Source organism: Lissotriton vulgaris, chromosome 3_1 (genome assembly GCF_964263255.1).
Source record: "Lissotriton vulgaris chromosome 3_1, aLisVul1.2, whole genome shotgun sequence".
NCBI classification, from domain to species: domain Eukaryota; kingdom Metazoa; phylum Chordata; class Amphibia; order Caudata; family Salamandridae; genus Lissotriton; species Lissotriton vulgaris.
This window is the reverse complement of record NC_141689.1, coordinates 408,508,575-408,522,885: the sequence shown is the minus strand read 5'-3', so window position 1 is coordinate 408,522,885 and position 14,311 is coordinate 408,508,575. Positions and strand designations below refer to the sequence as shown.

Sequence of the window (14,311 nt, the reverse complement as noted above, 5' to 3'; positions counted from 1 at the left end):
TTGCCCAGTCCAAACCAGTTCTGAAGCACATTGTTTACCCGACTTCTCCTTTCCTTTCTCAGTGCAGGGCATGCACATCAGACGACCCACAGGAGGTGGAGCCAGCATTGTGGAAGGCAAGTACAGTCCTGGAGCACTCTGTTTACAGGACTCCTTCTCTTCTTTCAGTGTGCAGGGCACAGCCCTATTCAGAGTTCAGTTGCACTCCTCCCTCCCATCAAGATGCAGATCTCTCTATTCACCACTGGGTGACTCAGCCTGTCTCCTAGAACTCCCCAGCCCTGTCACTCACAGAAACCAGACATAAGAATACACAAACTAGCAGAGGCAGGTTTGAATGGTTGGACAAGCAAATACCTACTTTCTAAAAGTGGTATTTGCAAACACAAAATATTAAAATAAACTTCACTAAAAGATGTATTTTATTATTCTGAGTTCAGGCATACTAAACTCGAATTTCTATCATGTTCTCTGAGCCTGTTAGGATTATAAAGTGTAACAATTCTAACAGCCTATTCTGGCTTATGGAGAACAGGTAGCCTTGCAACAGTGAAAAACGAAAATGGCTGTAATTCACTATTAGGACATGCCGGACACATCAGGGCTTGTCCTGCCTTATGCTTACAATGCACCCTGCCTTTGGGCCTACCATAGGGGTGCCTAATATGAAGAAAAGGGAAGGTTTAGGGACTGGCAAGTAGGTGCACTTGCCAAGTCAGCATGACAGTACCAGACTGCACGCAGGCTCTGCAATGGCAGACATTAGACACATTTAACAAGGCTGCTTCTGTGGGTGACACAACCAGTACTGCAGGACCACTAGGAGCATTTGGATTTACAGGCCCTGGGCACACTCAGTGCACTAGACTAGGGTCTGACAAGTAAACCAAAATAGCCAAACAAGTAAGCACTGATTAACACATCAATTTACAATAGAGAGCACTTGCACTGTGGCACTGGATAGCAGTGGCACAGTGCACAAAGCATCTAACATAGCAAAAACACATGAGGCAACAGCAAAAATACAAGGGAGACCCATGCCAATGGTGCCAGGTCTAACAAACATTATAATTTGAAATTAGCATTTAAAAAACCTTTGAAATTCACTGAAAGACCCATAGGTTTCAGGTACGTTATAGTTAGCAATTTGCATTTAAAAAACCTAAGAAATTCACAGAAAAAAACATAGGTTTTAGGGACGTTATAGTTAGTTGGACATTTCACTCATACAAAACAATAGAAATCCCCCTGTTATAGTTAGTTGAGCTAACTATAACTCATGCCCCCGTAATGCACTGCTGATGACGTCACATATTACATCATTCATACCATGGTCAGTGACATCACTGATGACATCACTGATGACATCTCAAATGACATCACTGATGACTTCACTGATGACATCATCCACGTGAAAATCTGATGCACCTCATCACACCTTAATAAAACCTTTGATGCACCCACTCTAAAATATAGACTACCATTTCAAAATAATAGAGACAATAATACCAGTTACTACGTACACACTCACTGATTCCTAGGTCTACACACGCATCCACTCATTCATCCATACAGTCACTCATACATGCAGTGACTCATCAATACAACACTATTATAGGCACTCATACACCTATACAAATGCTCACACACCGCCTCTCATCCAGAGTTACTCACACATCTAGTCACTCATGCAAAGAATCAAAAACACTTCTATTTACTCACCAATACTGTTATACAAAGACAACCTCACTTATTCATACAGATACTAACATATACTTACTCTCTTATACATTCACTGATACAAGTACACACTCATGTTGCAGTGAGATATCTATACACTCACCAACACACTCATACAAACACTCGACCACCCATACAGCTGTTTTCACATGCACTTTTGAACCCATACACCCAGTAAATAAAGAACTCACACATCTATGCAAAGAGTCACACACCTCTTACCCACACACACACTGAGGAACCCATACAAATACTCAGGCAACCAAACAATTACCCATATAGACACTCATGTAGCTACTCACCAACCAACGCAGCAGCTTACACAGCAATAGAAAGACTGATACAGATATTCACACAGTTTAGTCACTAACCCATGCATTCACTAAGACACATTTATTCACTCACTTATACAGTCAATCAAACATCTACTAAATCCTCCATCCAGACACTCCAGTCATTCTTCAATACACCGTGGCCAATATGTATATAAAACATATTTAAACTTTACAGAAACACACAGTCACTGGATGATGTTATCAGTGATGCCATCAGTGATGTCATTTGAGATGTCATCAGTGATGTTGTCAGTGACGTCACTGACCATGTCATGAATGATGTAATATGTGACGTCATCAGCAGTACATTGCGGGGGTGCAAGTTATAGTTAGCTCAACTAACTATAACAGCGGAATTTCTATCGTTTTGTATGAGTGAAATGTCAAACTAACTATAACGTCCCTAAAACCTATGTTTTTTTCTGTGAATTTTTAAGGTTTTTTAAATGCTAATTCCCAACTATAACGTCGGTAAAACCTATGGTTTTTCCAGTGAATTTCAAGGTATTTTTAAATGCTAATTTCTAACTTTAACGTAACTGAAACGTATGTTTTTTCAGTGAATACATATATATATATTTAACAATATTTTCAAATATAGGCACCAGTAGGTAGTTTTATTTAGGACATAATATTCGTAGGAAAAGCGTAGCATTCTTTTCCCAATAACTTTGATGCCAGTTTACGAATCTTTGTGACATTTTCAAAACTTATGGTCCGCTCCTATCTTGAAAATTTGGGGTGATTCGGCAAGCGGGGCCGAGAAAAAAGGGGGTCCCAAAACGTGTTTTTCTCATGTTAATTCTCATAGGAAATTTTAGACAGGGCTACAGCCCGAACTGTGGAATTACACCAAATTTGGCCAAAAGGTAGCCCTTGGTTTAAAAATTTGTTAAATGGTGCAAATCCGTTCAGTAGTTGCTGAGAAAATCAAAATAAAAAACATATCGATATATAGAAGAGCGGTGGATACGAGCACCCTGCCTATCACGAGCTGCATTCTAATTGGCTGTCAACACTCCAAACCAGGAGTGTTAGCAGCCATCTTGTGCCTTTGTAGATCCAAGGCACAGGAAAACAGAAAAACTAAAGCACAAAATAAGAAAAAGGGGCAGGGTAGAAACACGCTGACCCCCGCGGCCTGCTTAGGTGGTCCCACAAGGACCCCCAAGGCCAAAAAAAGATTTTTCTTTTAAATTGTGGGATGCGCGGAGGATCCGCTGATCCGGCCAAAGTTGGGGAATTAAGTCCCCTTGGATCCTGAGGGCCCCTGGGGGCCAACTAGTCCACCAGGTACCTCCATTAGGCGGCACATGCCTGCGTTGCAGAGAGGTGGTCCAGCCACGCCCCTTTTTACACCTATGTGCAACGAGGCTCTTTGGCGTTAACCGGAGGTACCCAGTGGGCTAGTTGGACCCCAGGGACCCTCAGGATTGAAGGGGAATTACTTCTCCAACTTAAAACACAACACATGGCGTGTTTGCACACATGTCACCTCAGGCCGCCCTCCCTTCACCACTGTGCAAACGCGCCCTGTGGTGCCTTTTAAGAGGTAGTTTTAATCCCCATGCCCTATTATGTACTAGGGCCTTACAGAGGAGGTCATGCTGATCACAGGGGTACCCCAAACACATAGTGTTCCCTCGTGTATGTAGGTGTTTTGACTGTATTCTAAGTGTCTTTTAGCATAGCACTGGCTCTAGGCCTGGTTAGTCAGAGTCAGTAACCACCTGTACCCTTCTGAAAAAGTTATGGGCACAGGATGATTTTGAAACAAGGCCTATTTCTGCTCCTCTGTTTGTTCTTTCTGCATGTCTTGCTCCTGCCTTCACTTTTCTTCGTCTTTGTGGAGTTCTGTTGCTTCTTTCTGCATTTCTTTTGCTTCTTTCTGTGCGTTTCTTCACATGTTCTACCTCTGTAGGCATAAATAGAAACTAGCATTTAAAAACCCATAGAAATTCACTTAAAAAACCATAGGTTTCTGGCATGCTATAGTTCAAAATTAGCATTTAAAAAACCTTTGAAATTCACTAAAAAACACGTCGTTTTCAGTCACATTATAGTTAGAAATTAGCATTTAAAAAACCTTTGAAATTCACTGAAAAAAACATAGCTTTCAGGCACGTTATAGTTAGATATTAGCATTTAAAAAACCTTAAAATTCACTGAAAAAACCATAGGTTTCAGGGGCGTTATAGTTAGTTGGACATTTCACTTGTACAAAACCATAGAAATTTCCCGGTTATAGTTAGTTCTGCTATCTATAAATCGCGTGCCCGCAATGCAATGCTGATGACGTCAAATATGACATCACTCATGACATGGTCAGTGACATCACTCATGACATTACTGATGACATCTCAAATGACATCACTGATGACATCATCATTGTGATAGAGTGGCAAACCTCCTCTCATCATAATATAACCTTTGATACACACACTCAGAAATACAAGCTAACAGTTACAAAACAATGGACATACCAATACCAGTTACAACATACCTATTCAGAAATTCCGAAATCCAAGATCTATATACACATCTACTCATTCACCAACAGTCCTATACAGTCACTCCTATATGTACTCACTCATCATATCTACTCATATACCTACACATGCTGTTACACACCACCCTCAGAGGAACCCTCGTCTACAGATCCCCCAGACCCTGACCACAGTTCTGCGACTCCATTGCTGATTTTGTCAACACACACACCCTCACCTCCACAGACTACATCCTACTCAGGGACCCGAACTTCCACATCGAGAACAACAGCGACACCAACTCCACCATCCTGATCAACAACCTCGCAACCTCGGACTCAGACAACTCGTCACAACACCCACCCACTCCGCCGGCCACACGCTCAACCCCATCTTCTCCGCAATTCCCCATGTCTCCTTCAACTACACCACCGAACCCTCACTGCATCCACTTCACCTTCTGGAAACCCACCACGCACCACCACACTCAACAGATGCCTCGCCGCTGCTGTAGCAGAGTCACCAAAGAACAGCTAACCACCACCCTTGCCCAGAAACCACCCACCAACCCTACCGACTCCGACACCGCCGCCCGCAACCTCAGACAGTAAATGTAAATGTAAATTGATACTTGTATAGCGCACTACTCACCCGCAAGGGTCTCAAGGCGCTTGTACGAATACCGCTGTGGAACCCATCCTGGCTTTCTCTGTGAGGCGTCCACTCCTGGGCACCCCCAAGTTGGAGGCCAGGTATCCTTAGCGTTGTGGGGGCCGTTGTGAAGATTAAGCAAGGTATTGCCCAGAGTTGCAGAGTGGGACTTCATGATTGGAATAGGCACAGAGGCGAGAATTATCAGGTCCGTGGAATTTTGAGCCCAAGACCCGTCGAGGCAGGGAATTGAACCCTGGTCCCGGGCCAGACCTCTGCATCAGGGTCTGCTGCTCTAACCATTGAGCCACACTTCTCCACAGTATATCGACAACTGCGCTAACCCCCTCACCCAGGTCAAGAAACCCTCCAACAGCAACACCAGCAAGAAAGCCAGCTGGTTCACTGAAGAACTTCAAGCCTCCAAACAAACCTGCTGTAAGCTAGAGAAGAACTGGCTCTGAGAACAAACACCAGACAGCTACACAGCCCATAAGAACGCCACCCGCAGACACCATCACCTCATCAGGGTCGCCAAATGAGCCTACATCAAAGACCGGCTAGACAACAATGCACACAACAGCAAAGAACTCTTCAACATCGTGAATGAACTCTCCAACCCAACTCCAACACCAACGACATCCCACCTTCGCAGGACCTGTGTGTCTCACTGGCCACCTTCTTCCATCGCAAGATCGCAGACATCCACGACAGCTTCAATGCCACTACCGCCCCGACAACCACAAAGACCTCCACCACCATGACCACCTTCCGCACCAACCGGCTGCTCTCCTGGACCAACATTAATGATAATGACACCATCAAGATCATGAACAATATCGACTCCGGATCTCCGTAAGACCCATGCCCTCACCACATCTTCAACAAAGCCAGCACCTCCATCGCATCCCATCTCCAGAAAGCCATCAACATTTTCTTTGAGACGGCTACCTTCCCGGAGAGCTGGAAGCACGCCGAGATCAACGCCTTACTCAAGAAACCCAAGGCGTACCCCAAAAGCCATCAACATTTCCTTTCAGACAGCTACCTTCCCGGAGAGCTGGAAGCATGCCGAGATCAACGCCTTACTCAAAAAACCCAAGGCGGACCCCAAGAACTTCCGGCCCATCTCTCTGATGCCATTCCCGGCGAAGGTCATCGAGAAGACCATCAACAAACACTGACCAGCTACCTCGAGGAGAACAGCATCCTGGACCCGTCCCAGTCCGGGTTCCACAGTAACCACAGCACCGAAACTGCCCTCATCGCCGCCACCGATGACATCAGAACCCTGCTAGACAACAGTGACACTGCAGCCCTCATCCTCCTGGACCTATCAGCTGCCTTCAACACAGTCTGCTACTGCACACTACGCACACGCCTCCAGGACGCCGGTATCCAAGAGAAGGCCCCGGACTGGACCACCTTCTTCCTCTCTGGCAGAACACAGAGCGTCCGCCTCCCCCCCTTCTGCTCCGAAGCCACCAAGATCATCTGCGGCATACCCCAGGGATCATCCCTCAGCCCAACGCTGTTCAACATTTACATGGACCGCTCACCCATGTCACCTGACTGCACAACCTCAACATCATCTCTTAAGCCGATGACACCCAACTGATCCTCTCTTTCACCAAGGACCCCCACACTACCAAAACCAACCACCACAAAGGAATGAAGGCCGCCACCAAATGGATGAGGAACAGCCGACTGAAACTGAACTCGGACAAGACGGAGGTTCTCATCCTCAGACCCACCACCACTGCCTGGGACGACTCATGGAGGCCGACAGCAATAGGAAAAGCTCCAACACCCACCGACCATGAACGCAACCTAGGGATCATCTTTGACACCACCCTCTGCATGACTAAGCAGGTCAACGTCGTCTCTTCCTCCTGCTTCAACACCCTCCGCATGCTTGGCAAGATCTACAAGTGGATCCCCACCGAAACAAGAACGTCACCCAGGCCCTCGTCAGCAGCAGGCTGGACTATGGAAACGCCCTCTATGCAGGAGCCTCGGCCCAAATCCTGAAACGGCTTCAACGCATCCAGAATGCTTCTGCGCACCTGATCCTCGAGATCCCTTGCCGCAGCCACATCACACCCCACCTGAGAGACCTGCACTGGCTCCCCGTCAACAAGAGGATCACCTTCAAGATCCTCGCCCACGCACACAAGGCACTCCACAACACCGGACCAGTGTACCTCAACAGACAACTCAGTTTCTACACCCCCACCCGCCAGCTCCGCTCCGCCGACCTCACCCTTGCCACAGTCCCCCACATCCGAAGGCCGACCACTGGCATCAGATCGTTCTCCCACCTCACCGCCAAGGCCCAGAACACCCTCCCCATCCACCTACATCAGACCCAAGAACTCCTGTCCTTCAGAAAACTCCTCAAGACCTTGGCTTTCGAGCAGTAGCAGCATCTCCTACCCCCAGCGCCTTGAGACCCTCACGGGTAAGTAGTGCGCTCCACAAATGCTATGATATATATATATATATATATATATATATATATATATATATATATATGTATTCCAACAAAGACCCAGTTGTTCTGAAATAATTCACTGGTGCTGTGGCCATGATTTTCAAACGGTGTTTATTTAGGCATACGGGCAAACCCGACACGTTTCGCAGTTAACCTCACTGCTTTGTCACGGGACCGCTCAACAGGATGGACCGCTCAACAGGATGAAGCTACAGTCAACTGACTGAACTTGCATTTGAACATTGGACAATTAATGAAGATGGATGGAATGAGTCTTGTGTGCTGAAAGGCAAATTGCCCATTTCTGTCAGGAGGCACAGTGAGTTAATTACTCAATTACTCACTGCCACCACAAGTGGTGATCTGCAAGTCTTGATTTGAAATGTTGTTAGCCTTCCCTCTTTTTAATTCTGGTGCACAGTAAAAAGTGGGAAGAACAACAATTGTTTGCTCTGTTTATAATCAGTAGACGTCTGGTGTGAAATTAAATACAAAGGGCAAGCTATCATTAAATATGCTGAAATATTGAACCAGCACAGTATTAAATGAGCTTGCTAATGTTGCCCCAATAAGGAGTTTAGCTTGATTTTCTATGGTGCCGGATTACGAGTTTCGATGGTCCCGGAGCGCGTGGCACGCCACGGCTCTGCTCCAGGACTACCGAAACTCACAGCCACAAACCCGCTAGATTACAAGTAATTTTGTAGTCTGGCGGGCGGCATGGTGGTCCAACGGCAGTGCTGATTAAAGTCTCATTTTGAGCCTTAAACAGCATCACTGAGGGATCGCCAGTGCACGTTTCTGCACAGGAAGAATGCACCATATTGTGCATTCCTTCCCGTGCAGGAACTGCGGGTGCAAAACTACAGGGGGGCACAACTGTAGCATCCAGTTCAAACAGAACTAGAAAACTGAACACCTACCACAAACAAAAGGTGACATACACGGAAATGCAGAGACTGTCACTGCCCAAGAATGCAGTAAACTTGACAGTCATGCAGGTACAATAAACTACTATACAACAAATAGAACCTTCCCAACAGTTCTATGGCAGATGAACTGCAGACCTGAACACATTTGCCTGAACTAATCTATAACTGCTATAGGACATGTGGATATCATGCACTGCTATCATTTCCTTACAAAGACTACTTTTACTGCTTTGTCAATTCCCAGTGACAACCTTACTTCCCGGCATGCAGTTAGGCTAGACCTCTTGTAATAGGCTGTGCACTGGGATACAAAGATATTCAATTTTACTAGAGTACATGGGATTAGGGTTTGAGTAGTAGTCCTCAGTCTTTGAAGAGGAGAATTTCAGTGTTCTTTTTAAGACACAAGAAACAACAAAAAAGTGCAGGTATATTTTCTTACAAAGTAACTTCACATCATATCATTCAGTGAAAATCTCTATAAATGCAGAAGAGGTTATTGTTCACCTTACCTACAATAGAGAGTACAATGATCACAATATCGAATATATTCCATGCCTGAGTGAAATAATACTGTCTTAAGCCAATCAGCTTCAGTGTTGTTTCAGTTGTAAATAGAGCGGTAAAGGCAATGATGATCCAGTTGAGGATGGTGGAGTGAAATAAGGAGATGTTATTGTGATCGAATGCCATGGTCAATGTATTGGCAACTATAAGGCAATTAGTAAAGGCTTCGAAGTACTTTGAATGAACCAACTTATAAAATGGTAACAGGCATTTTTCCTGGAAGAGAAAAACAAGGAAAAGTGGAGATGAGTGGATGAAATGAAAGACTTCCCATACCATTGCATTCAATGAAATATTTTCTTTCGTGGATTTTGGGTGAAGAAACATTAGGTTTATTTGAAATCCGATGGAGCTTAATCACAACTACTTACCAGCAATGTGCATGTAATCTACCGGCAAGATTAACCTCAAGGGTACTAGTACCACCAATGATGATAATAAGGGCAGTTAGGGCACAATCAAAAGCTAGTAAGGCTAACCTCAAGCAATCAGAAGATACATAATTTTTCACCAACCATGGACAGTGACACATATATTCAATTTCTGTCAAATCTGATTTTAAAAATACCTCTACACACATCATGAAATATTAGTGTCTTTGAAGTGGCTAAGTAGGTCATTCTCACCAGAATTTATAATAATGTTATCCTCCTTTATGGAAGGCACAAACCAGTATACATAAAAAGGCAGAACCTAAAAGTATTATCTCTTTTATATGTGATTTTACATGCACTGTTGCACATGGAGTATTTTTTATTACCCAGAATTAAATGAGCATTGTCCAGAATGGTTATTCTACGAAGTCCGGATGTGCGACCTACAAAAATGTAGCCCATACTTTTCAAACATTTTGAACTCATACCTAATTTAATTCTAACATGTTTTGTGATGGGCCATACTAAATAAATGCACCTGATTCTTTTCCTGTTGATTTGTCTTCTATTGTTTCGTAATTGTATATGTTTAGACCTAATTAATTTTTTTTTAAATAACCAAATGAAGAAAATGATGCATTTTACAACACATATATAATTATTACATATTCAAATGCCATAAATTTCAAAGCATAGCAATTGATGACTTTACAGTACATCATGATGCCCACCCATTGTAAGAACAAGGAGTGTACCCTTTTGTAGAGGACACAGGTAGGCAAGTTTTATAACTGTGTGTTGTTAAGTTGGACAATAGTAACATAAACAAAAGAGCAGAAAAAGCGATGAATTCACAGTTATCTGAATTCATTGAGGAACATCACTTACTGGATAACACCCAATTTGGGTTCCATAAGTTCCATGGCACCGAAACTGCCTTGATCAAAGCCGCGGATGACATCAGAGTCATCCGAGATCAAGGAGGAACAGCAGTATTGGTGCTACTTGATCTATCTGCAGCCTTCGACACGGTCGACCACTCGATTTTGGTCGATCGTGTCGAAAAAATGGGCATCCAGCAAACAGCCAAAGATCTGATGGCTTCCTTTCTGTCAGGCAGAACTCAGGCTGTCACTCTGGGATCTTTCCAATCAACTAATCTGTCTCTGCCATGTGGGGTCCCACAAGGCTCATCCCTGAGTCCGACACTTTTTAATATCTATGTGTCGGACCTAGCCAATGTCATTCGAGCACATGGGATGAGCCTTACCTCATATGCAGACGACACACAGATAGTCCTGTCCATTAAAAACAATGGATTAAAGATGGCTGAGAGTTTCAAAGAATGTATGTTAGCAATTGGAGATTGGATGGCCTCCAATTGTCTAAAACTCAATTCCGATAAGACGCAGGTTGTCATTTTTGGACAACTTACCCCTAGCTGGTCACCATCCTTTCTGAACCCTGCCTAAACCCACCTCCTAGGTAAGGAATCTGGGAGTTGTTTTTGACGACCAGCTGAACTTTGTCGCCCACGCCAACCAAGTAGCATCTTCGGCGTTTCATAAACTACGCTTAATAAGGAAAATCATCCCCTTCCTCCCGGAAAGTGCAGGAAAAACCCTGGTAAGCTCTCTAGTGCTGTCCACTTTGGACTATTGTAATGGTCTTTTTGCTGATGCCCAGACCAGGGTATTTAACAAAATGCAAACAATACAAAACGTGGCAGCAAGACTATTTGCCAGAATCCCCAAACATAAGTCTGCCACAGATACGATCAGAAAACTTCACTGGCTTCCAATCAGAAGCAGGGTCAAGTTTAAAACTCTCTGTATTGTATACAAGGCATTGCATAAACAAGGGCCTCAGTTCCTCAAAGACCAGCTGATCCTCTACCGTCCACCTAGGGTACTGCAATCTTCCACTATCAATGACCTAGTGGTGCCTCGCACCAAGACAGTCTCTTGGGGAGACCGCCGGTTCCTAGTTTCGGCCCCAAAATTGTGGAATACCCTTCCTCAGTCAATTCGGACCAGCCCCTCTCTCTAGTCCTTTCATAAACAGCTAAAAACCTGGCTGTTTAACCAGCAATATCTTAGATTATACATAGCCAGTGGAGAATCTGATGCAGATGTCGCAGCGCCGAGACGCCCACGGGCATTTGTTAGCGCTCTATCAAATTTCATAAATAAATAAATAAATAAAATAAATAAATATTTACAACGCTAAGAAACCTCAAAGCTGTGGTATGAAGCACCACATGAAAAGGTATTCTGCCTGACTTCTTTCACAGTGGGAAAAACATAGGACGTCAGGGTTGTAACATATATTACATCAAGCAAAAACCTAATACCAGACTAACTTAGAAAAGACATACGCTTCAGCATGCTACAGTTTCGCAGGCTCATCCAGTAGAAGGTGTGTACATGTACTTCTGTACACTTGAAGGGGTGTACCATTTTAATTTACTCTAGCACACAGACCGAGTGTACCAGCCCAGGTGCAGTTTACATTGGAATGATGCTAAATACACTGTAGACTGAGGGTTAGCAGTCTATGCAAATATACTGCCAATAAGGCAGACAGTGCAATATTCCTTGGCTGAGAGGGGATAGCTGCAGCAGTTAGAAGTACACCCCCACTACATGTGTCTCAGGAGGGAATCCCATTAGTGCTTGGGGTGAGGGGGATCTATTTGGAGCCCAGATTAAGCAGATATTATTGAGGTAAATGTGTGATTCAGGGAAGCTGATGCAGACACCTAGGCACAGTTGGAAGTTCCAGCGCATTATGTGCATTGCATTCAGCCATCAACCTGAAGGGGTGATGGAACCTTTTAATATATGGTCTAGCAGGGCCTAACACACATAGGCATAATTTAAAAGGCCCTCACCACTAATTTTGTACAAGTCTTCTCCTGACTGGGAGCTTCTGGAGCCTAAGACCTTGAAGCAAGGAAACAAAACCAATTTGCTTCTCATTTCACAAGTGTTCAAGAGACAAACTATGATTGGCTGCAGTTCTTTGGGTTTTCAAAGCTTTGAATGCAAGAGATATGCATGCACTTAAAGAATGACAATTGTGTGGCTATATGAGTAATTACATGATGAGGCCATTTTTGTTGTACTAATAAGTCTTTATTACCACCCAAAGGAACCCTTTTTTGAAAAAATATAATGAAGAAAGATTGGGAAATGAAACAATAAGAATCTAAATAAATGCTTTGCAGTTTGTACGCAGCTCCTTCTTGTCAGTTCATAACTTACTGAACTTTATTCCAAGGGTTATAACTTGTAGCCTACAGGTCACACTAGGATTTCTGCAACAGGAGCAGTATCCCACTGAGGTATCAAGGTAAAATACAAATCTGCTCCCTCCCTGCTACAAGCTGTGCCTTGTAACAGGCACATAAAACCTTTTTGAGATTTGATGATGAGTCAAATCTCTGACAAATACATACATATCACTCTAACAAGTTCATTGACCACTGGAATTAGCTTAGTGCTATTATACCACATAACTTGAGGGGTACACAAAGAGCTCAGCAGCAGGTGACGTAACCCCACATGTCTTGTCTGTTTGTGACAAATAAGTAAGCCGCAACAGATTTCAAATTTGTCATTGTTGTCAATTCCTTTGGAGCAGTTTTAAAAAAAAGAATGTAATGCATTTTAAGTGTCAGGTGCCACTCCTTGAGACGTTGCCCCTTTCTGATGGCACCCCTTAACCCCAATGTATGGATCCTGGAGTTAATATTTTCCATTTCTAGCATTGAACACAATAGAGTTGCAACTGTATAGAGCACTAAAAGTCGTGGTTACAGAGACTTGAGCACCAACCTACTTGCAGGAACTGCCCAATTTTCCACACCACATGGTCCAAAATATTGCTTGCAGTAGTTTCTGGAATTATCATAGTTAAAATAAAATAGCGTAATTCGGCAAGAGGGCTTATGTAAGGTCTTCCTCTGAAGAAAACTCAGAGAAAGACTAGACACAAATCAAATGGACAGATATGACATAAGATCTAAGTTTGAAAGGCAAACAGAGTCCAAGGGATTTATAATGAGTAAGGCAGCCCTGGAACCGCCATACTTACGGTGGCAGTCCAATCACCACCACCCCTGCGGGTCCGCCCACCGTATTCTGAGAGTGGCAGCCGGATCGCCACAGGAACCCTGACTGCGCGGGATCTAGGATCCCAAGGTAGTGGCGGTGAGGAAAGGGGCAGGTATATTCTGGCAGTGCAGATGCAAAATGGCCGAGCACATGCTGGCTTGCACATCTATCGCCCATTTCATAATGGGGAAACTGCCATGAAAAGGGTGGGGGAAATGCAGGTAAGGGGGCCCTGACAGGGCCCCATCTTCCGATTCTGGGCCTTGGACTTCATGGGTTGGGGAAAATGTTGAGCCTATCTGGAATTACACCCTCGTTCCTGCATGTTACGGCATGATCAACATGATGCATGCCGCACCATGCAGGAATGTGCTGCAGGCACATTCATGGTGGCGGGCTGCTGTTAAAGCTCTCCTAGGAGCCTAACACAGCTGCCACTATGAGACCGCCGCAGCACCACTCGCCCGCCCTGGATTCAACTCAGAATCCCACTGCCTTTGTGGGCTTCCTGGGATTTCGGCAGTGGCGGTCCTAGTCGAAGAGCCCCAAAGTTGTCATTAAGCCCTAAGTATTGAGAAATAAACAGACTAGCGCAGAGTCTGCCTTGAAAGAAA

At 44.3% G+C, this 14,311-nt stretch overlaps 1 protein-coding gene across 1 annotated transcript in view; it reads right to left on the bottom strand.

The window, feature by feature from the left end:
- The window catches only part of LOC147726518 (sodium channel protein 1 brain-like), a 653,937-nt gene that overhangs the window by 79,954 nt on the left and 559,672 nt on the right, over window positions 1–14,311 (bottom strand). The window contains exon 8 of the mRNA XM_086963477.1: window positions 9,151–9,421. Within this exon, the coding sequence (XP_086819603.1) occupies window positions 9,151–9,421 (271 nt within the window). The remainder of the gene's footprint in view (window positions 1–9,150; window positions 9,422–14,311) is intronic.